The sequence below is a fragment of the Megachile rotundata genome, chromosome 13 (genome assembly GCF_050947335.1).
Source record: "Megachile rotundata isolate GNS110a chromosome 13, iyMegRotu1, whole genome shotgun sequence".
Classification (NCBI taxonomy): Eukaryota; Metazoa; Arthropoda; class Insecta; order Hymenoptera; family Megachilidae; genus Megachile; species Megachile rotundata.
Window position 1 is genome coordinate 15,850,723 of NC_134995.1, and position 22,185 is coordinate 15,872,907.

Genomic DNA, 22,185 nt, shown 5'->3' on the forward strand with positions numbered 1-22,185 from the left:
GAGCTTTAAGTCGTAACAGACATTGTTTTAGACACAGTTCGTTTCATCCGATAATCTGATACGATTGTAAGTCGCGACGAACGATGTCTGTAAAGTAGTATCGATCAACGTGTCGCGAACATAAATCGTCTTCGGAACAGCCGAGGCAATGAAAATCAGAGAAATATCGAGCAATCCGAGAGCTCGAGGGATGATTACTCGCAAGCACGCAGTTGTCGCGTTAATAAAATCTGTCGCGTCATTGTATGCAGCTGGCCCGCAATCGCGAACTTGCAAACTTTGCAATCACGTGAGCAGAATTTCTTTGACGAGATCGATCGTAAGATGTAATTAAATGAAACTTTCTGCGCCGGGCCGTGTACTGGATCTTCTCACGAGAATATTCGCGGAGATACAAGAACAAAGCTGGTCGTTGGGAGAAAAACTGCGAAAGAGAGATAAAAAACAGAATGTAGGGATGAAGAGGCGGAAGGAAGCTGTCGGTGAAAAATAATATCTGCCAGTGAATCGTGGCGTGAAAATAAACGTAAATAAATTACGAAGTGAATCGCAGGAATGTACGGAACGAGTCTGGATAGAGATTCAAAAGCTTTTACAAATCGCTCGTTTAAAATTTATAAAATGTAAAACGGTTATGAAAAATACGTTTCTGGAAATTTTAATACTTTTACATGTATAAGTTTCAAAGAAAGACTTAGAAATATTTAGGGATACATATGAAGATATTAACGACATTTGCGCACCTAGAAATTTCCGCGTAAAAATTTGTCAGAGAAATCGGAACTTTCTAAAAAATATCTCTGGTATAAATACGAGCTTTTAAGTGCATTCTGAGATTCACGAAAATAAAGATGTCAACCATATTTTTTGGAAAGTTACCAGGTCAAATACCTGGAAACGAGGTCCAAAAATAAAATATCAATTTAACAAGACGCGTCGCGACAGTTTCTTTGTGTTCAAAATTATACGAATCATGACTAATTATGGTCGCTTTTAGTTCTCGCATTAGTGATTCATCGAATGAGCCGTATCGAAAATAAGAGACTCGCGTGAAATATTTGAAAAGAAGCAGATCGAAATAACAACTCGATAATTCGAGTCTCGACCGAAATCTTTCCTGGAAAATTTTAGTGGCGTTGAAAACGTGGAACCACTTTCTTTGTTGTACTTTGAGATACTGTAAAAAACCGAATAGCCCGAACTCTTTTAAGTAGCGGTGTTTTTTATTGCGCCGTTAAAGCTTTTCGATGTGTACATTCGAAGCGAACAATAAAGCTCAATGGACTGAAAGTGTTGATTGGAAATCTGTGAGAAAATGAACGTTCGTAGATAATGCCTACTATATGTTCCAAGTGCTAACAAGTGTCAGAGAAGTAAGTAAACCTTTCAAATTATATTAGATATATCTAGTTTTCACACTTGTGTCTTTACTGGTATACTTATGAGTTTTAACTATGGAACAAAATTTAAGAATTAACTATAATTATATTGTATTTTTATTTGCCTGGTTTGACAGGTAAATGGAAGAACCTTGCTCTCGCAATTTCACCTCGTGTCAAGGATATTTCCTTTCTTCCATAATGTAGATTTTCCATTTCAGAAGCCATTGAAAACGATAATTTGATTTTCGTGTTTGGCGATGACTTTGAGAACTATTTTCCTTCTAGCATCACCCACGTCAACATTTTATATTACGTAACGTGGACAACTCGAAATAGTATGCGTGGGCATATCTGGTCGTCATTAACGTTGCACGTGGATGTTCATGGGTCACCAACGGTGTCTCCCGATTCCGTGTAGATTTAGATGTTTGTTCCACACGGTGACAGAGTCGGACATGTTGAAATAGTAATTGAAACATCGAAACGGAAACAAGCCCCGACAACGACTAATGAGCCTGGGAATGAAAGGAGGTCGCGTATGGTGCAGTATTAGCATTGGAGGTATCGTACAGAAATTTGAAGAAATCGGGACTTAAAGCTTTCTAAAATTTTCTAGAACCTCTCTACCTTAACAATAAATTCTCCCTGAACATTAAAACGCAAATATCAATGATATATTTCTCAGCAGTTTTAAGGTAGAATCGATGAAGATTTTGACGAAAAACAAACAAACGTTGCGTCGAGAAAATGTGGATAAATAAATTGAATCTCCCCTCTTGATTTACATCCACCGTGAACCGATGTTCGAGGCACTTTTCTTGTTATTTTGATCCGAGGCGGAAAACGAGATTGGTCCTTTTTTCTTGCGTGATTTAATGACGACAGATGATGGTCCCGTCGTCGCTTGTTTCGATGACGTTATCTTTCGTAAAAATAAAGCTTCTCGAACGTGGAAGCAAATTTTCAACGATTGCGAAAAACCAATCATACAGGTTGATCGAAAATAATATATTTTTATTGGAGGATGAACAATTGAGTAGATTGCAGGGATATGTTTTATCCTCGAAGCTGCGCAAATATTGATCTACACGCGAATTGAATTTACTCCAAAGAGAATGGAGATTTAAACAATAGATACATTGAGTCGAGTTTGTTTTCGACAAATTGATCGGTTCGCGAGAGACGAATAGAGAAGAATGTACTTGCTACTTCGACGAATTAAAATTTTGGTAACAGATTAACTTTCGAGCAACCTGATAGATGTCGATTTTTTGTTACGAGATATGACTCCTACATGTAGTTGTTTCCAGACTTTTCTATCGTGTGGCGCCTAAATAATCGTGATTCAGATTTCGACCACTTTCTTCATTTTGCTCCATATCGTAGCGTCCCTCTTCCACTCAATTTAATCAACGTGAGCAATTTAATTTTTAATTAAAGTAAGCACCTCTCGAACCAATAACTTTTGGCCATGTTCGTGATTTTCGTTGATGATAATTGTCGCTGTTAAAATTCGGCTGATTTTGTCACGGAGCACATGGAAAGGTTACGAAATTAATTGCGAGTCCAGTAATCCAATTAATACGGGTATATGATTAATTATCGTCGATACAATTTGTGACGTCACTCACCTATAGTGGTGTAAATAGTGCCACAGTAGAACACGGCATTCCAGAATGTCCACACCTTTTGACCACGATCCGTCAGGCCACGTTTGTAGAACTCGTACAGATGTTCCTCATATTTCATTAATTCGTTCCTCGCGCGGCCATCCCACAGATCCGAGTTCTCAGCCAAAAGCTGGTCGTTCCACAACTCTCTAATTATTGTCAGTGTCTCGTTTCTGTGGAAATAATACGAATTTGTGTAAAATTTGTAAATTTGGGAATTTGATTTGGGAGATACTCATACTTTCAACCCTCCGTTTGTCATGAAAATTTAGTAACTGGCTCTGTTACTCTCCTGATACTAAGAGGGCTATTACTGTGTTTGAAAAATTGAAGATTTCGGTATGTTGGAACATAGAAATTTTGAAAGTTGAGGATTTGCAAATGTAGAAATTTAGAGATGAAGGTCCATCAAACGAGACATCAATCGTCAAAGTAACTAGAATCTCGCCAATTTCAATAGAAGGTCTTTTCTCGTATCTGTAATTATTCGATGAATTCCCATCCCTCATTCTGCCTCTTTCAGCTCGTTAACAAGGAGAAACTAGAAGGGAAGCTACTTTCTTTGCGTGTACACTCGTCTGATTCATAGAATAGCTTCGAATGTCTTGAATTATTGAAAGGAAGGAAATCAGTCCAAAAAAGCCAAAAGACCTTGATCCTCCTGAACAAAGCGATAAATGACATCAAACGAGCTAAAAGAGGTACAGGCAAAATTCTTTTACACGTGTTCAAGCTTCTGATTAATTAATTAAATCTCAGAACACTTCATTTGATGAAAGTAATCCACTAAAATTTACAGTTTAGAGCCTCGCAAGTCTGTTCACGCCCTCGCTCGATTTCACACAACTTCTTAGCAAACCATTCCTTTCAATTAACACTCGAACAGTAAAAAAAGAACATAAACGGTATATGTAAGATTACGGAAATTAGTCCTACTTTGTAGTGGCACGCACTCGTTATCGGATCGGTCACGAAATTTGCAATTTTCTCGCGAGAAAGGATCCTAACACGAACCTGGCCTTTGTCTTAAGGTCAATCGATCTGATTCAGAAGATTGCAGAAAAATCGATTCGCCTCTATGCCGTGATGGTTTGCTACCAACATGCACACAAGTGATACGAGTCAAGGAAAGTGTGGACGTTTGGCGTTCTTGACTCGATTTCCACGGTTGATGAAAATGATAAAGTCTTTTTATAGTATGCTTTGCTTAAATGTAATTTTCAGAAGTTTTGCAGTTAATTAGACCTTTCGGAAACTTTGTTATTTCGAGTTATCTTTCGCTGCACTCTTCAAGCTTATGGAAATCTAATTTATGAAACAACTGCGTTCAAAGTATAGTGATCCGGTGAAGATGGAAATTTTTAATCTCTTAATGCGGTTTAACTTTCAAACTTTGGAACCTGCCATTTTTCATATTGTCTAATATTTAAATTTTGGACCCGAAATTAAAAACAGAATTGTAAATGATATGAAAGATTGTACTCTAATAATTTATCAAATCATCTATTTATTTAAAATATTTAGACACGAAAGATGAATACCGTGTTAATGTAAAAGATTATCGCGACTTTAAATGCGCTCGCGTGTCAGAAGGTCCTGATATTATCCGGGTAAATTTCCAACTATTTTAAAAACTGAGACACAACAACCCATGAACGCGCTTTTGTTGTAACCGCAAAAAATAAACCAAACGTCACCTTTGTGGCTAAAATAATAAAATGTCGCAGTTTGCTTTTAATCTTCAAAGGCTAATTATTAAAATCCTCCATCCAAAAATGTAGGATCTAGGTATCCAGAGATACAGGAATCTAGTTCTATTTGCTTTCATAGTATAAATGCTGCTAAAATGTAATAAAGTTCGTCATAAAAAAACACAGAGAAACATGCAACGCTTTTTATATGTTTTCTCACGTTTCATTCGTGTTGATACTTTCGTTCGATTGTCCCACATTTTCCTGCTGTTTTCATCATTCATATCGTCGCATTTGTGCTTGCGTTTCAAGCTTCGTTTTGCTTCTAACGAACGTTAAAACGTCGATGTGCGAGTTATTGTGCTTATCCTAGTCGAGAGGATAAACTAATAATCTGACGTCGAGTGAAATAGAAATGCTGCTGGACTATCGAGCGCAGAGAATTTTCCGTACTTTCAGGCAGAAACAATAAATAATGCCTGTAACTGCTGCTTTACACTCGATGCCAGTCAAACTAGCAACCGGTGCAGAAAAATAACTGAAAAAGACATTCTGTCGGATGTACTAGCAAAGAAAAATTAATTTATCAGTTATTTTTCCTTGAGTATAATGGACAGCTTTATTATACGCTACTATGTTGGACGGGCTGGCAATGTAACGTCTATTAGATTTCCAAGCTGATTACATGACAAAGGGAGCTTGGAAAATCTCCTCTGATAACTTTTCAATTTTGAAAATTAAAAAATTTCCATCCACGCAAAATAGTCTAAGAATTTAGATCACCGAGTGTTTTTCATTGGTACATATTTGATCGGTGTTCTGAACAACACTTGGACCATATGCCACACGATCATCGACCATTGTCTGATCTTACAAGTAATTAACACACCGAACACCCACCTCTCTTTACGAATGTTGAAATGCATCATGTCCTCGTTCGTGCCCTCGATCGTGACGAATATCATCGCACCCCCGATACTGTACAAAAGCACGACAACAAATAAGAAAATGTGCGTGAACCATCGTTTGCTCCAGGAACTGACCTGTGCAGAAATTCGTACAGTGATCAGTGTTCTGTTGACGACGAGCAAAAGAAAAGCTCGATATTTCATACGCGTTTCAGCGGACCTTCTCGTAAAGCCAGAACGCACTCTTCTCGCCGACGCTCAGCCCTGACTTGGTCCAGTCCTTGATGCCTTTGAACTGACTGAAAACAAACTCGCTCGCCCTGTTCGAGTATATCATCTGCGGTTGACCGGAAACGGGCGTCATGGGGATAGGTGTCTGCCCATATGGGGTGGGCACGTAACCCATCCCTGTTTGCGGATAAAATTGTCCCGGCAGAGGAAGTTGGATTTTCGGCCTTGGCGGTGGCACTTTACGGGCTCCCGGTGAACTCGACATTTTGAAAAAATCTTCAAGCTGCTATCAGGGTACTTCTTCACCCTTAAGTAGAGGATACTTGGAATTCGTTAAAATTATCACAAGTTATCACACTCTTTTTGTGCTTCGTTTCGGCTATGTTCGGTTAGAACACATATATATATAAATAGATGATGAAAGTGTTGGCTGGTCTTCGACAAAATTGCGGGAGGAATTTATCGCAGGCAATCAGTCACGCTTGGTGAATCCAAGATGTTAGAGATGCTTTTGAATACCTCCTAATTTATCACACCCCCATCGTTGTCGGATAATCTGGACTTGAACGACCCCTGTTGTCAGATTGTAATAAATCAAACTGCAAGCTTCGAGGGTGTCGATAGAAACGAAGTGAAAAGTCTTCGGAATTATAAATTGATGTATTCGATACAAAAGTGGAATAAGTCAGCATTTACTTGAACGTAGAAAATTATGAAAAAGAAGACAGTAGAATAAGACGCAGAATATTATCGTTCGTGAGCAGAAACAAAGTGACGAGCACGTGCACCAAAGGTTAGGCCACCAGCAATAACGTTCATTGATCTTGACCGTGTCCTTGTCAGCTTCGATCACGATCTTGATGACTTCCGGTTTCACGAACGTCTAAAATTAGCCTGGTGACACCTAGCCGGTCAGCAACCCCGGATGCATCTTCAGCAATAAATAGATTGACTGTTCGCGGAGATGACGACGAATTTAGTCGGCAGCTAGTAGAGTAACTTTACCTCTAAAGGGGTAACAGCAAACAATCCAAGTCGGTTGCCACGAAAATTGTGCGTTTTGAAATCATTCTGATGATCCTGAGAATCTTCTTGATGCTTCGTCTTTTTCCACTTAACAAGTCGATGTCTTTGTCTCTCCAAACGGAGAGTTTTTCAGTCAATGCTGAATTTAGGTGAAACGCAAACAGTCAAGGGCGAGATCTGTAATCCTTTCCCTTGAACTTCTCGCTAATTAAAGCCTTTGGGCCGATAGAGTTTCCGTTACTACAGTAATCGCCACATGAATTTGCAATTCAAATTACTGAAATCTTCCAGGATCTCCTGTTTACAAAAATCTTACCAAGGTAGGATCTTTTCGACAACAATGGTATCAAAGGATAACGTTAACCCAATCTGATAAATTTGAGATGTTGTGTGTCACGTTGGGTACCAATGAATCCAGCAAACGTCTCTTCTTCTCCTTCTGGAAGGAACCACGGGGCTCGTTCGTCATTTGATTCTAATCGCGAACACGATCACGTCACTCCTGGCCTTTAATATCCTGGTACGCGTCATTTGGATCAAGGATAATATCCTTAAAGTCTGCTACTCTTATCGCCGGGGATTATTGAGAAGTTGGATAACATACGACTCATCGATACCTTCTTTGACACCACCACCATTTACATTGTAATTTTCAATGATTCCATATAATTTGCGTCATCGTTGAAACGTTTTGCGTTATACGAACTCTTTGGGTCCCTTTGGATATTGATTTCTTCCTTTCTGTTTTATTTATCAGTCAGATGTTGTTCCGAGTAGTCGATCATCGATGCTTATTTGCTTTCAATCGATTTCTTGAGAGAACCCAGAGAAGATCTCTCGAAGATTTGAATCTTGATATTCACTGTTCACGTGCACTACTACTATTCGAATACTTATCCCTGTACGAGAGAAAAGCCGGATATATAGTGTACGTGTCTCTAGGATACCTCTGGCGGCGGCGTCGCAACGCCAACTGACTGAACGGAACTACTGGTGCCGGGCGTCGCGTCAAGGCGTTTTGAAACAGGCGCTACGATTTACAGGGCCGTAGTGGCTCTTCGGAAATTTAACAAACTTCGATTATTTAATTGCATAATAATATAACAAATATTCAAAATACAGCAAACATTTATAATATAAAAACGAAATATATGTGTGTGTGTTATGTTAAAGCTAATATTCCTAAATCTCTAGATTCCTTGATCCTTGGATCTCAAGATTCCTCTCACTTATACATCCTAACATTTCCAAATCTTTGATAATTATGATTTCGAATATGGTTCAGTGTTTGTTTCCCTTCTACATTTTTCGAATACGATGTAAAGGTATATGTTTTTTTACTCTATTTATTTCGGAATAGCTTATTTTTCGAGACGTTGTGTATGCGACTCGTGTAATAGATTTAATGAATGATTCAATCTTCCGCTTTCAGAAATATACATCAGTGTCTCTACCATTCCGAGTTTTCCCCGTGAAAAGGTTCTATTCACCTTTTCTTGTTCCAGAAACAAGGACTCCACTTTATCCGGAGGCAAAGCGTTTCACGCAGAGCGATCCTTCGAAGTGGGTCACCTACATCGATTATACGTATTCGAGAGAACATTTCGAAATCTCATAAAATGGACCAGGGTAAAAAATACGAATGTTGAGGGTAAACTGTAATCTGTTTGATGCAGTGGCATCTCTTAAATATAAACCGAAGCTATTATTAACAGATACGTTTCGTATCCCATCAGTTTTAACCCTTATGGTGTGATAAGTGTTCTTTGAATGACGGGTTCTTTTTTTCTGATTCTTCTACGATTTGAAGTTTAAATTTATTTTCAATTCATTGCCACTCTCACCTTATAAATTATATACTATTTCTTCGAACTCTCTAAATTTGATAGTATTCTATATCATTCTACCTTATAACTTTTATAAATGCTTCGACTTCAAAGCGGTTCGAGCCTGAGACATTTAGATTTTTAAGCACTTTCACCTTTAAGCTTTTCAGGTTTAAAATGTCCCAATCTTGTATCGCGATACTTCGTCTATAAATTTAGAATCACAATTGATCCGCGAAATAATAAACAATCTAAAAGTTACTAGACCGAGAATGGCAGTTTTATTGACACCCGTCGAGACAAATGACACACAAATTCTGCAATAATATCCCCCCACACCAGATAACGAGAATGCGGCCTCCTACGCGACGCAACTTATTTAGAAAAGCGAAGCGTTCACAGACGTACCCGTTTGCCAACAAATACAAATTTACAGCCTCGTGCCTCAATCGATTTATGAGAGAAGACATTTTTCAATGAATCTGAAATGGTACAATTGCGGCGACACGCTTCGTTTCAGAACTTCGCCGCAGATCTGACCGATACATTGTTCCCGGCAAAATGAAAGGGTTGCTTGTTGAATCACACCGAACCATTTCAAAGGGACCAGGAAACCACAGGTTATATATGAATCGTTGAGGTCGATTATTTTTGGAACTGAAAAAAATACGAAATAAAAATGGTGTCTTCTATAAGCTATTAAAGAGTCAAAAGAAAAAATTATAACAGATTTTAAAAATAGGAAAATTTCCAGCTGGTGGTAATTTCATAGTTGTGGAAATCTTCTTACTGCAAAAATAAGGTTACTACAGTTAATTTAAAAAACTTTGTTGAAACTTTTTTTATATATAAGATTGAAATATCTTAATATTTTTTTAATTACATAAAAAAGGGATGATATTGTACTATGCACGCGCTGTTACGAATACAGTTATATAATTAATGATATTACGGACGTAGCTGAATCTATAATTATATACAAGAAACTTTGTAATCCTATGTTCCTTCATAAAAGTTCGACCTACTTAATATGGCGTCCTTGCAGAATTTTTTAAAACGATTAGAAGAAGAGATATGTTAATGATTGAATTTATATCTTAAAGATTTTTGCCTTGAAACATTGTGATACTTTTTAATGTGTGTTTAGATTTACTTGTTGAGATAAAATTTTAAATAAAATATCGTTTGTTTCTTACCATAAGATTTACCAATAAAAAGGTCGTAGTATCTTGTGTATAGATCAATGAGTAGTGGAGTGTTGCCAGGATGAATTATAATGATATTTTGAAAACATTTCCTCGCTATAAATGCATGTAATTTATGTTCCTATGAATTGCTACATAGTGGCTGAAAACCATTAAAAGAAATTTATTTCAATATAACACCAAATCGATGGGCATTTTATTTACTAATTTATAAGTATATTATGTTTCATAAACGGAAACTTCAAATAGCAGCACAGTTGCAGAAATTCAATTGCTCCATCTTTCGTTAAATTCTTCAATTACTCACGACAGTAAGCTGAGAAGTTCGATTTCCACGATTTAAAAAAATCAATCATCCTTTTACCTGTTGTTGTTTTTTCGTTTGTTTCCTATCGGTTGATAAATAATAATTTATTTATAACAAATGAATGTTGATTGCTTTCACAGCAATCACTGCATATAAATCTACCAAAACGACAGAACTTGCGTTTGGATTTGTTGCGCATACACCATGCGCATCGCTTTACATAAAACAAAAAAGTTCAAAATATTAATAATAATTTTTAGATAGTAAGTATTTTTCTTAAATAAATATGTTTAAATTACTTTTATATTTGTATTTTTATTATTACATATTGTAATAAAGTGAGAATTCAAATTTAAAACACAATTTATATTTGCCGCTTTGGGACTTGCCTGCTTACACTATTGGATGCTTTTTCCTTTACAAGTTCTTAGAATCATTAGGGTCCCTAGAATTCTTAAGATCCTCTCAGTTCTTAGGTTCACTAGAATTACGAATATAGACTAAGTTTCCACCGAGGGTTCAAATCGGGTTAGAGTTGGGTTGAGGTGAGCGCTCTTATGGTGGAAACACCAAAGTTGAAGTTGAACTCTACCCTATAAAATTGTAGGGTAGCATTCAATTGAGGTTCAGTGGAAACGACAAAAGTCGAATTCATGTTGCCAACATAACAAGTCCAAATTGCATTGTGTATTGGTGTAGACAAGATTATAATAAAATGTAATACTAATGTTTTAACATAACAAAAACATAAAGTATTAAATAAATGATTTACATAAATAGTAACAAAATGTCAGAAGTTATAATTTTGAGCGATTCGAATGAATCAGATTTATCCATTGAATTAAATGATGAACTGAAAAATATTAACGAAAAGAAGAAACCGAAACCTCTGTTTAATGATTCTGATTCAAATGATTTTGAATTTCCTGAGGTACAATTCTTTCATACTGTCAACAGTACATCATGCGACAATAATAGTATGAATTATTCACATAATTTTGATTCTTGTATACCATTATGTCAAACTAATAATAAGTTTTCTACTGATAATAATGCTTGTCATGTACCTAATTCAATGGATTTTTCAGAAGAATCATCAAAAGGTAAAAATAATTATGAGAAAACAAAAAAAAATAAAACTTTGACAAAAAAAAGTAAGGATCACATAATGGATCAAGGTTTAAAAAAACAGGAACTATTGAAAGAAAAAGCACTAAGAGCAGTTGCTTTAAAAAGATCAAAAAATCTTAAACCTGGCGAATGTTTGAAATTTATAGAAGTTGTTCTTGATACAAGTATTGAGAATTATCCTTTTATTACAGATATTGTGAACACATTACTTGATGCCAATGTAAGATATAGTATTAACACAGGATTAATTTCAAATAGTATTTTATGGAAAAGAATTGTTGAAAATCATTATGTTAATGAAAGCAATGAAATATGTACAGCAACAGATATTGAAACAATTAATCAAATTGTAGTAATTTGGAATTGGGATGAAGTAGTAACTAAAGTAATTGATGGTAGTTTCTGTGATTCAATAGTTAATATTAAAACTTCTTTATCAAATTACAAAATCATATTAGTAATATTTGGTATAGATGACTATTTTACACATAAAAAACAAGTAAAACATTCAGGTAAAAAGAAAACAAAAAGAACTAATGCATGCAATACTGATGAATTTAAAAATTTCCAAGAAATATCAAGGCAAGAACTTGAAATGTGCCTTAATGAAATACAAATTGTTGCAAAATGTAATAGCAGATTAATTAATACTTCTCAAGATTTAGCATTGATGGTGTATCAATGTACAAAAGCTATAGCAGAAATACCATATAAATTAGAAAAAAATAGAAATTTAAATAATAAATTTGACTGGTACGTGATGGGAGATAATAGAAATACTGTACGTGTAGATAAAGATGGAAATGGATTAAGAAGACTGTGGCAACAACAACTTTGTCAATTTAATTTAAGCAGTCTAGAAATTGCAGAAGCAATTTGTTCTGTATATTCAAGTCCTTCAGATTTAGTAGAAGTAAACATAAATCATATAATTAGCATATTTCAATAAGTCTGTTTACTATATTTCTTTTTTTCTTTTTAGACTTATATGAATTGCACAAATGATGAAGGATTAAATTTATTGAAAGACATTCCAGTAAGTTATAAATACTCTTTTTATCATAATTTATATTGATGAAAGAGATTTAGTTTGCAATTTCTAACATTTGACATATTTATTATATTTTTATTCTTAATTTATAAACATGTATTTAATTTTACAGATCAGAAGAGCAGCTGGACCTCTTACAGCAGTACGAAAGGTAGGCCCAGAGTTAAGTAAAAAAATATATTTAATGTTTACATCTGAAGATGGTGAAAATATTTTAAGCTGAATATAGTCATATTAATGAGTTCAATAAACAAATTAATAAAAATGATATGATGAATAAATGTTATTCCGCTATTTTCTTTTGATAATCAGACAGAAAAATTATAATAACAAACTCACATATCTTATATAGATTTTTGCTTATTCCAATATTATCAAAAACCAAGAAATTATCTTCTGTATATCATACAAATAAATAATTTTCTGACATATTTATGAAAATTTTAATAAATCTTTATATATTAAATATTTAAAAACCTAGCGCATAATTTGACCAAATAAAAAAAAATATTAAACAGAATATGTTTTACTACTACATTCATTTATGTTGATATAATAAATTGGTCTAATTCTGCGCTAGATATTCTTGCATACGTTATATATTATGAAATATAACAGTTTTACTATACCAAAGGTATATACAATGCATTTGTTCACAGCAAATTTGACTATGATAGTCGGTTAATAAAAGTAATTTTCTAACATTTTTACAAATATTTATTAAACATAAAATATCTAAAAGTTTATTATAAAAGAAAGAGAGATTTAAATCGTTTTATAGTAACTTTTCTGTACTATCTTACAGTAAAAAATATATAAATGATTAAATGCAGTTTAAACTAAATTTTTTTGCAAATATCCAATATAACTTTTTCTAAAGTATCATTTTCTGTATACAGTCTAAGATTACATAACTCTCACATGAATTTCTTTACATGCATTCTTCATACATTTGCTTCCCACTATTTAATATTGCAAATATATAGCTTTCCATAAAAGAGAAAATGTAACATATTTATGTTTAATGAGTAGCTAAATCAATTGCAATGAATAACTCATGTTTTTTAGTAATGTACACTATGATCTAATTGTTATTACATGATTAAATTTTGGGCATATTAATAATCGTATTAAAATTACATTGTTGTGTGTTCTCTAATTAAGAAAATATTATTGATGGTATTTTTTGTTAAATAAAATATGTACTTATATTAAACTTCAATGGCAAAAAGAATTGACTGATGTATTTAAATCAAAATAAACTTGGCAGTACTGTTTTTGTTATAACAGTATTATATAATTTTCTAATTTTAATATATCTTTGAAATAATATGAAAGTTACAATTAAAATTTGGAAGAGATAAAATATTGCGTATAATGAAATGAAATTTTTCGTTTCATTTTTGTTACGACTTTTATGTGAAATGTATTGCCGATAAGAGCTATTTGTCTCTATTACCTGTTAACATGCATTCTACAAAAGAAATTACGATTTTCAAAATCGATTTATTATTGATAGTTGCAAAATCGATTACAAAATCGATTTATTATTGATAGTTGTATTTATATACTAATAATATATATCAGTTACAATCTTAACAAGTTATGGAATATTAATTAATATTAAATAATATTATGAAATTTTGTATTTTTTAAACACATTCAACTTAAAAAATGCATATTGACAGTAAAGAGATGAACAGAATTTTGCAATATATTAACAGTAATTTTGTTTTTGCAAAATATCAATAAGAAGTTTATATAAATATTAACGGCAGCAATACATTTTGTAAGTAAATTGATGCATTATTATTTTGGTAATGTTTTTGATAGTACACACTGATTTTATGAATGATTTTTTTCGTTAACATAATTCTAAATAATTTAAACTGTTATAAGTTGATACTGATTATAGAACATTGTTATTTTTTCGTTTCTGTTTCTTAAAAATTTTTCACTAATTTGCTGATCATTATAAAACGTTTTTAAAATTACAACTCATATTTTGAAGTAAAAAAATGCAAATAACGAGTATATTTAAATAAATGGAAGTCGTTTGTAAAAACAGCGTAGTACAAGATGTACAGTAATATTTAATATACTTAACTTTCTATTCTACTTTGCATCTTTACAATGTTACTTAATAATGAAAATGATAAGCTGATATTTATTTAAAATAAAAATATAAACATAATATAGGAATAAAAGATGAATTCTGGTATTAGAAATTAAATTTTGATCGAAAAGATAGATTAAAAAAATTATAATGAAATAAATCTATCACATCTGAAATACATGCTGTTAAATTATTAGCATACGATGAAAATCTAATTTTACATTCATAATATTTTAATTGTATTTGATAAACAGCTACAGTAAATTCAATCAATCTTTCCATACAAAACTGTTTAATGAATAATTAACTCTCGATCTACGAAACATAATATAATTATTGCCAATTACTTTGATTTTCTTTTATATTTATGTGAAAAAATATTCATGTTCCCAATATTATATTAAACTAAAATGATAGGAGTATAAAGGTAATAACAAGAATATATCTTTTCTGTTTCGGCCTACAAATTTAGGATAAAATACATGAATTAATATTTAAAAAATGAAATACAAATTATATTAAATTTTGCATCATTTTGACGAGTCAAAAAACTCAGGAAAAACAAATTTAGGTTAGAAAAGAATAGGAAGCCAAACAATAATGCTTCTGTAAAACGATGATACTTAATTTATTATCTTTATACTCATCTAAAACCATAATTTTAAATCCACTATAATTTATAGTTTCACTCGCACACACATTCAAGCATTTGGCAGGCAAGAACCTAGGAAAATCTAAATAAAAGAGAAAATCATATCACTGACAGTGCTTCCAGGTGTATTAGGTCCTTTCAAGGTATCATTTATGTCTCTTCTAAACATAGATAAATTTTGTGTAAACCTAAAATAAAAAAAAAATGTATACAATATTCTGGCCCTTAATATAGCTTTTTTTTCTTCCGCCGCTTTTTCTTACCTATCCCTATTTTTCGTGAGTAAGTTCCTTTCAATCCCTTCCATTAAAGATCCAAACCACTGTGCCATTGTTGCTTGCTTGTCAACTGGTTGACTTCTAATAATATTTTCTCGTAATTGATTAAAATACTGTAATTGTAGTTATTTAATATTAAATTCAAATATTATTTCCTAATGTTATTTATAAAATTTATGTAAAAATGATATGAAAGACCATTTACATTTACCTCTTCGTTTAAAAGAATCAATCCCAAAAGAGGACGTGACATACTCCACTGATTTCTACAATCTTCAAACATTATCAGATTTAAAACTATGCTTAATATTTGCTGTAAAATTTCAGGATGCTGTTTTAAAACTTGTAAGAATAAGTCACCACCTCCTGGAACTACAGCATTCTTCCTTCCTAATATAAGCATAAAAGATATAAGTTGTATTCGAATTGGTATTAATATATGTATATAAAGTAATTATTACTGAATAAATATACCTTTTTGATATAATTGTTTAAATAAGTAAGTCACAATATGATCAAGTGCTGCGCAACAACCGGTACACACCATTGTATCTGTAATAAAATTTTATGATTTTTATTTTATATTTTCATATTAAGAAAATAATATAATAAAAATTACTATATAACGATAAATAAAATGCACATTGATATTTTATAAATAATAATTCGATAACATTATTTATGTTTATACTTTTTTTAACTATAAGCTATACAATATCCAGCATATCATATATCAAACACAAAACAAAGCACAAACACGAAAATTAACACATCATATATCATGCACATAATAATTAGTAAGTTAGTAATTCAAGTATCTATAACTATAAAAAATAATGTATTTTAATAGCATGCCAGTTGTGCGGCTGACTATTGTGTGCTAGACCCACTATGTAATTTAATTTTAAAGGAATACAAAATTTATGTTTATAAATCATGTTGGGCTAAAAGTACCGATAACGGTTTTAAAAAAAAAGCAATACAATAACAGCACTTAGGGTCTAGATTCTATAAACTCCAATCCTCTTATTGCCTATATCATTATTATGACTCCATCATTCACTTTATATGCATAAAAATAAATTACTTAATATATATATATTTATATATACATTCATATATATAGATATATATTTGTTCTTGTATCATTTCAAACCATAGCTTAACTAATATCTGTAGGCAATTTTACATTCCAAGCAACAATGCAAAAAGCAAATAAACATAAATAAAATTAAACATTCTTATAATCTAACATTTTATTTATATTTTCTATGTTGCATATAGTCTTACAACTGTTTCAAAATTATTCAATATGTATTCACACATGCATATTAAATGATTTAATTCTTTACTTGAAATAAAAAAAATTTTATCCAAATTTTTTAAATTCATTAATTTCGAAACATAATTTAAACACAGTAACATAAATAGGTAATAGTAAAATCCCTAATACATATTCAATTACGAAGTACATTGTGAATTGTTTGAGTATTCAAAAATATAATACAAATTTGGTGAATATTTTTCTAAAGAGAAAAAATTAGTGTAACTGATCGAGACTAACAATCCCAAGGCATGGCATAGAGGATAAGAGAATGATAAATAGAGAGAATCAGCCGCACAAACCTGTATAGGAGTCTTTTTGCGCACCTAGTGCTGTAAGGCCTTCACTGATGCTGGATAAGATGTACAAGAAAACTCTTGGTTCTAAAGTGGAAAGAAAAACCATATGGTCCTGTGCCAAACATTCAAGTAAGACATAGTATGTTGCAGATAATTTTGGATAATCCTATAAATAGCAATATCAAACTATTGATATATTGTTTATGCATTTTAAATTAAGTTAAAAATTATAATTGTATGAATGCATACCAATAAATCACTTTGTGGTATACTAAGAAGTAATTTTACAAACGTATTAAGTGCATTATCCAATGCTTCATCGCCGTATAATCTGAATACGCCAAAATTTACGTAACTTCCACATAAAGCTGCTCTTAACATACTGAAGCATATACTTATTCCTTTAAGCTTTAATGGGTATATTTGCTCCTTTGGAACTTCGACGTTTAATATGCGATTACCATAACTACATATTACTTTACTAGCTTCACGAAATAATAAAATGCCATTTGGAGAAGAGGCATCAAATTGTAATCTTTGACTCCTATTTTGTACTAATTCAGCAAATAATTTTAGGACGGGTGTTGTCACTTGTGGTTCATAATGCCACAATTCCACAGCATGTAACAAAATTGGTGTATAGTTTGGATATCTACATATAGATTAAGGCAAGTTATAATAATCAGTTTTAATCTATTATCTATTGTGCATTAACCAAGATATATTTTTGAGAAAAGGATACATCCAATCAAATAACATCATATAAGATGTTTTTGTGTTGAATGCATAAGCTAAGCCTCTTAAGTCTCTTGCTAAACCAATTAGGGCTTTCTTTGCTTCTTCTGCACCAAATAGTGAAGGATCAGCAGCACCCATTAATTGCCCTAAACTTTCTAATGCACCTGTAAACAATGGATATAACCGTAAACATTAAAAATATATATTAATAGAATCTTAAATATAAAGTAACTTTCATACCCGTTAAAGGTAACATAAAAGTATGAAATCTTTCTTCATCTTCGCCTAAATCTACCATCAATAATCTACCCAAAGACGTGTAAAACATTGATCTACAACGCATTTCTGTTACAGCAACATTGTTTCCCAAGAATGGAAAATGCTCTCTCTGTTAATTTAAAAAGCAGATAAAGTACACGTGTAAAAACATTTCTTTAATGGTAATTACATAATGGGTATTAGTAAGCATATAAATACTTATACATACTGTATGATTGTTGAGCATAAATTGTACTTCTTCTAGTTTTACAAGTTTACGAACGCAACTATAACCCACCGACAAATCATTTAATAATTGTAATGTTTTTGAAATAATTTGTTCACTTCGACCCCAATATTTCAGATTTGTTATTCTGTAAATATTAAAAATGTCAAGCTCGTGCATTTTACACTACATTTTTTCAAATTATCCTTTACTCACATTTTTCGTATAAGAATGCCAAGTACCATAGATTCATCATTAACTCCCAAAACATCCGACAGTCTTCTATATACTTTAGAATTTTTTTGAACTTGATCACCTACATATATTTTACGAAACTGTTCAAAGAAGCTCAACATTGCTAATTCCAATTTTTCACAGCCACCTTGTGCAAGTCTTGAATCGGTTAAATTCATTAACTGAAGTACTCTGCAGACTAATTCACCATCCATTGCATCATATTCTTCATTGCTGTTAAATGTTATTTTGCCACCAATAACGCCACCTATTATTTTAATATTATGTTCAGTAAGCATTTCTTTGCTTATATAAGTATTACTTTACTTATCTGTAAATGACTTCTTACCTATAATATATACAAGCCACGTAAGTTGGCCTTCTTGTATAGTGATGTCCATTTGTTGAGCTGGAGATGCTGTCTGTGTCATTAACTCTTGGTATGTTCTAGCAGCTTGATCAAATAACTGTACTAATAAAGTACATGTTTTTTGATATTCACATCTTCCTATTACTGATATTTGCTCCAATTGTTGATGAACTACTGATAAATCATCAAGTGGGTCTTCTAAACGTTCCCTAACTACTACTGCAACTGACTCAAGTCTTGAGGTAACATATGCATTTACAATTTCTGGAGTATATGTGTCTAATAGATGTGGATCTCCTGCTTTCACATAAGGCATAGAAGACACCATTCTTTGCCACAAAGTTAAAAGGTAATGTAAACTGTTTGGTGCAAACTGCCACATTTGTAAGCTCTGAACTGTAAACTTTGCAATTAACTGTATAGCTTCTGGATAATCTTTGACTAAAACTAATTCTCCAAGTTGAAAATTGGTTTTTAATCTTGATAGTAATCTACAAAATTCATGATAATTTCCAGGATCACTCAAACCTCGAGGGTTTTGTAATATGTGTTTTACACCATTGACCAAATGTGTCAAAAACTGTGCCCTCTCTGGATTAGAAAATAAACTTCTTCTAAGAGATGCTATTTGAACCAAACAAGAGAGAGCCAAAGATGATAATGAATTAGGTAAATTATGATATAAATCGAAGAAGAGTTTTAATGTTGTAAAGTCCAGGAATACAGGTCTCCACCTGGATGGAATTTGTACTGTACTGAGATCATCTGAACTTTCATCTGTTGATGTTCCAATAAAGTCGAATGTCAAACAATTTTGTGCAAGTTTTAAAAGTTGTCTAATTAGACCATGCTAAATAAAAGAAAAAATTACAATAATATTATTTAAATATATTATGAAGCATACTCCTTATACTTAATTGTAAAAAATTGAAAGTAGACATAACATACCTGTGCTTCATCATTAAAATTTAAATTTTTGCAATTCTCACGTGCTGTACTTAATAAAGTACAAGATAACCTAAATATTTCAAAAAGCTGGAGGTCTCTGAAGCTACTAGCAATTTTTCTATGTTTAGTAAGAGATCTGTTTGCATCAATGTCTGATACTTGATTCATTTCACATGTTAATTGAGACAATAATTGAACTCCTATCATACAGTGTTCTACTGATCCCTGTATTATATCAATATATTATAAAAAAATAATTATTGCTAAAATTGAAATAATAAACAACAAACCTGAAGAAATTTTGACACATCGCTAACCACATTAGTAAAAACATATTCTTCTTTATCACGATCAAACCAACTAAACTTTGATATCCTGGCAAATAATGTAACCAAAGCCTGTATCACAAAGTTTGGTAACTTTGGTTGTGTTGCTAGATAATTAAGAACATAGTTTCCTAAAATGAAAAAATTCATTTTAAATACCTTTGTCTTCTGTATCTTAAATTTGAATAAATATACTCACGTATATCAAGTCTTTGTTGTAAGCTAAGCCCTGCAGAACGTGAAACCAATTTTGTTAATGTAGTGGCTGCCAATAATTGAGCATATGCAGAATCTCCTCGGTCCAGTAGGAGCTGGCACTTTGTAAGCGTATCAGGTGCATTTTGAAAAGCAACAAGTGCTTTCTCAGCTTCAGCACGATGCGCAGAATCTTGTGATTCATATAATTGTTTGCACAGCAACTCCAGCTGCCTTACCTCCTGTATGTCATTCATTTTTAATGTTACAATTTAAGTATAAATTGTAGTATTTCCACATATGTAGTTTAAATCTATATATTTCACAATCATTATTTTATATTTTAGGCTATTAAACAAGTTTTAATTTTGTCATGTTTGATGTTTACACACATTAGAGTAAATTACATCACTATTTCGTCTTTCACTTTTATCACAGTAGATAAAATTTATATTAAAACAATAATATAACAGACTTAGCAAAAATGTTGCAAATGAAATAAAGGTGCACTGATCTGCATATGGAAAAATTAATTGTCATTAATAAATATTTAATATTTATTTATGCCTTTAAAAATCTATAATATATAAGAACCATAGACTTTTTCAAAATTTTAGTTCTGTATATTAATAAGCAAGTAGTAATAAAAGTATAATAATTCTTTCTTTTCTAAACTTAAATATTATATTAAGGTTAGACCACGATAATCTATATTTTGTAAACAACAGATACTAACTAACTCAATTATGAATTATTTAATACCGAATTAAAAAATACCAAGAAGCACATTTAAAATTATTTGTAATTAAACTAAACTATTGTAATTAAGGAAAATTTATATTTCATATGAGGTAAACAACAATCTAATTCATATTTAAGAAAAAAAAAACACATAACAGTTTACATTGCAAAATAGGAGTAGATAGGTTATGCCATATTTTAAGAATAATTTTAAATAATAGTGTAACATAAAAATATTTACAATCATTCAACTTTTCAAACTACAATAAGTAAATATAAAATTCATGATTTTAGATGATATTTTTATCCACTAATTATCTCTTGGAACACTAGAATTATATCTACACAGTATCGTTCACGAAAAACAAGGTTAAAATTTTACACATTGACAACACAGCTATATTTGTATAATACAGTGCCGACAAATTAAAAAATGCAAGATTTGTTTCTTTATATCATCGTTTTCGCTGACAGTATAACAAAATAATCACTATAATCCGGCAACAAACAGTGTAGCTTTAAAGAATACTTGAATTTTTCAACAACAAAATGTTCGGGACACACATTCATACCACATAACTTGCAACAGACTTATCACCGGCTAGTTCATTACACGATTTTCGAAATCACTTCATCATACATAACTCCATCGCATTTTGAGGTTTGCGTGTTATTTTGATCGGTAACTCACCTGTTCGTCCGCCATTTTCGCAGCTTCGTATTATCTACAATGAAGGCAGGATCACATGCTTTAATCTCGACTGCCATAACATGTTATGTATAGTCCCTGTCATGAGAGAATGTACTTCCCGGAAGAGGAGTTTTCGTTTATTCTGCGCATGTTGGCTTTGATTGGTTTTAATCACAGATTCCACTGCACTTCATAATCAACAGCAATACGCATGCGTGTTTGCCACATGTGTGACACTAAAAGTATATATCCAGTGATTTTTTATTTGGCATACTTTGTTACATTACCAATTCTTTTCATTATTTGTATATTTTTACTCACTAAGTATATAATCATAGAACGTAAAACACGCTATAGATTG

General features: G+C 32.0%; 3 protein-coding genes across 11 annotated transcripts; 1 reads left to right on the forward strand and 2 right to left on the reverse strand.

Moving 5' to 3' along the window:
- Nucleotides 1–642: 642 nt before the first annotated feature.
- Nucleotides 643–9,093, reverse strand: LOC105664250 (uncharacterized). Its single transcript, XM_012297993.2, has 4 exons — nt 5,872–9,093; nt 5,644–5,786; nt 3,014–3,225; nt 643–2,899 (listed from the first exon to the last, which is right to left on the reverse strand). The coding sequence occupies exons 1-4, from the start codon at nt 6,145–6,147 to the stop codon at nt 2,889–2,891; spliced, it is 642 nt and encodes a 213-aa protein (XP_012153383.2). The 5' UTR covers nt 6,148–9,093; the 3' UTR covers nt 643–2,888.
- A 1,704-nt stretch (nt 9,094–10,797) lies between these two features.
- On the forward strand, nt 10,798–20,099 carry mms4 (Methyl methanesulfonate sensitivity 4). 5 transcript variants are annotated; one of them, XM_076539061.1, is made up of 5 exons: nt 10,798–11,223; nt 11,335–11,349; nt 11,569–12,290; nt 12,360–12,413; nt 12,541–20,099. In XM_076539061.1, the coding sequence occupies exons 1-5, from the start codon at nt 11,010–11,012 to the stop codon at nt 12,649–12,651; spliced, it is 1,116 nt and encodes a 371-aa protein (XP_076395176.1). In that variant the 5' UTR covers nt 10,798–11,009; the 3' UTR covers nt 12,652–20,099. The 5 variants fall into 5 exon arrangements, with proteins under 5 accessions (XP_076395176.1, XP_012153372.1, XP_012153373.1 ...); XM_012297982.2 differs by having other exon boundaries at nt 11,335–12,290; XM_012297983.2 differs by having other exon boundaries at nt 11,338–12,290.
- On the reverse strand, nt 15,149–22,154 carry Ranbp16 (Ran-binding protein 16). Of its 5 annotated transcripts, none has more exons than XM_012297985.2 (15): nt 21,825–22,154; nt 20,397–20,634; nt 20,162–20,328; nt 19,872–20,096; nt 18,903–19,773; nt 18,536–18,821; nt 18,323–18,467; nt 18,076–18,223; nt 17,840–17,999; nt 17,347–17,749; nt 17,101–17,263; nt 15,949–16,026; nt 15,686–15,864; nt 15,460–15,587; nt 15,149–15,384 (listed from the first exon to the last, which is right to left on the reverse strand). In XM_012297985.2, exons 1-15 carry the CDS (start codon nt 21,837–21,839, stop codon nt 15,279–15,281), a joined length of 3,312 nt encoding a protein of 1,103 aa, XP_012153375.1. In that variant the 5' UTR covers nt 21,840–22,154; the 3' UTR covers nt 15,149–15,278. The 5 variants fall into 5 exon arrangements, with proteins under 5 accessions (XP_012153375.1, XP_012153376.1, XP_076395159.1 ...); XM_012297986.2 differs by lacking the exon at nt 21,825–22,154 and adding an exon at nt 21,375–21,699; XM_076539044.1 differs by lacking the exon at nt 21,825–22,154 and adding an exon at nt 21,297–21,379 and having other exon boundaries at nt 17,125–17,263.
- Between the last annotated feature and the right edge of the window lie 31 nt (nt 22,155–22,185).

Bases quoted from the DNA above. Each gene is read 5' to 3' on its own strand.
- LOC105664250 (XM_012297993.2), bottom strand. From the start codon at position 6,147: ATGTCGAGTTCACCGGGAGCCCGTAAAGTGCCACCGCCAAGGCCGAAA. The intron at 5,787-5,871 runs GTCCGCTGAAAC...ATTTCTGCACAG, and splicing joins CGTTCTGGCTTTACGAGAAG to GTCAGTTCCTGGAGCAAACG. The intron at 3,226-5,643 runs GTGGGTGTTCGG...TTATTTCCACAG, and splicing joins TTCAACATTCGTAAAGAGAG to AAACGAGACACTGACAATAA.
- mms4 (XM_012297982.2), top strand. From the start codon at position 11,010: ATGATTTACATAAATAGTAACAAAATGTCAGAAGTTATAATTTTGAGC. The intron at 11,224-11,334 runs GTATGAATTATT...TGGATTTTTCAG, and splicing joins TACATCATGCGACAATAATA to AAGAATCATCAAAAGGTAAA. The intron at 12,291-12,359 runs GTAAACATAAAT...TTTTCTTTTTAG, and splicing joins GTCCTTCAGATTTAGTAGAA to ACTTATATGAATTGCACAAA.
- Ranbp16 (XM_076539043.1), bottom strand. From the start codon at position 21,362: ATGTTACACTATTATTTAAAATTATTCTTAAAATATGGCATAACCTAT. The intron at 18,822-18,902 runs GTAAGAAGTCAT...TTAAAATAATAG, and splicing joins GTGGCTTGTATATATTATAG to GTGGCGTTATTGGTGGCAAA. The intron at 15,865-15,948 runs GTATATTTATTC...TGCTTATATTAG, and splicing joins TAAACAATTATATCAAAAAG to GAAGGAAGAATGCTGTAGTT.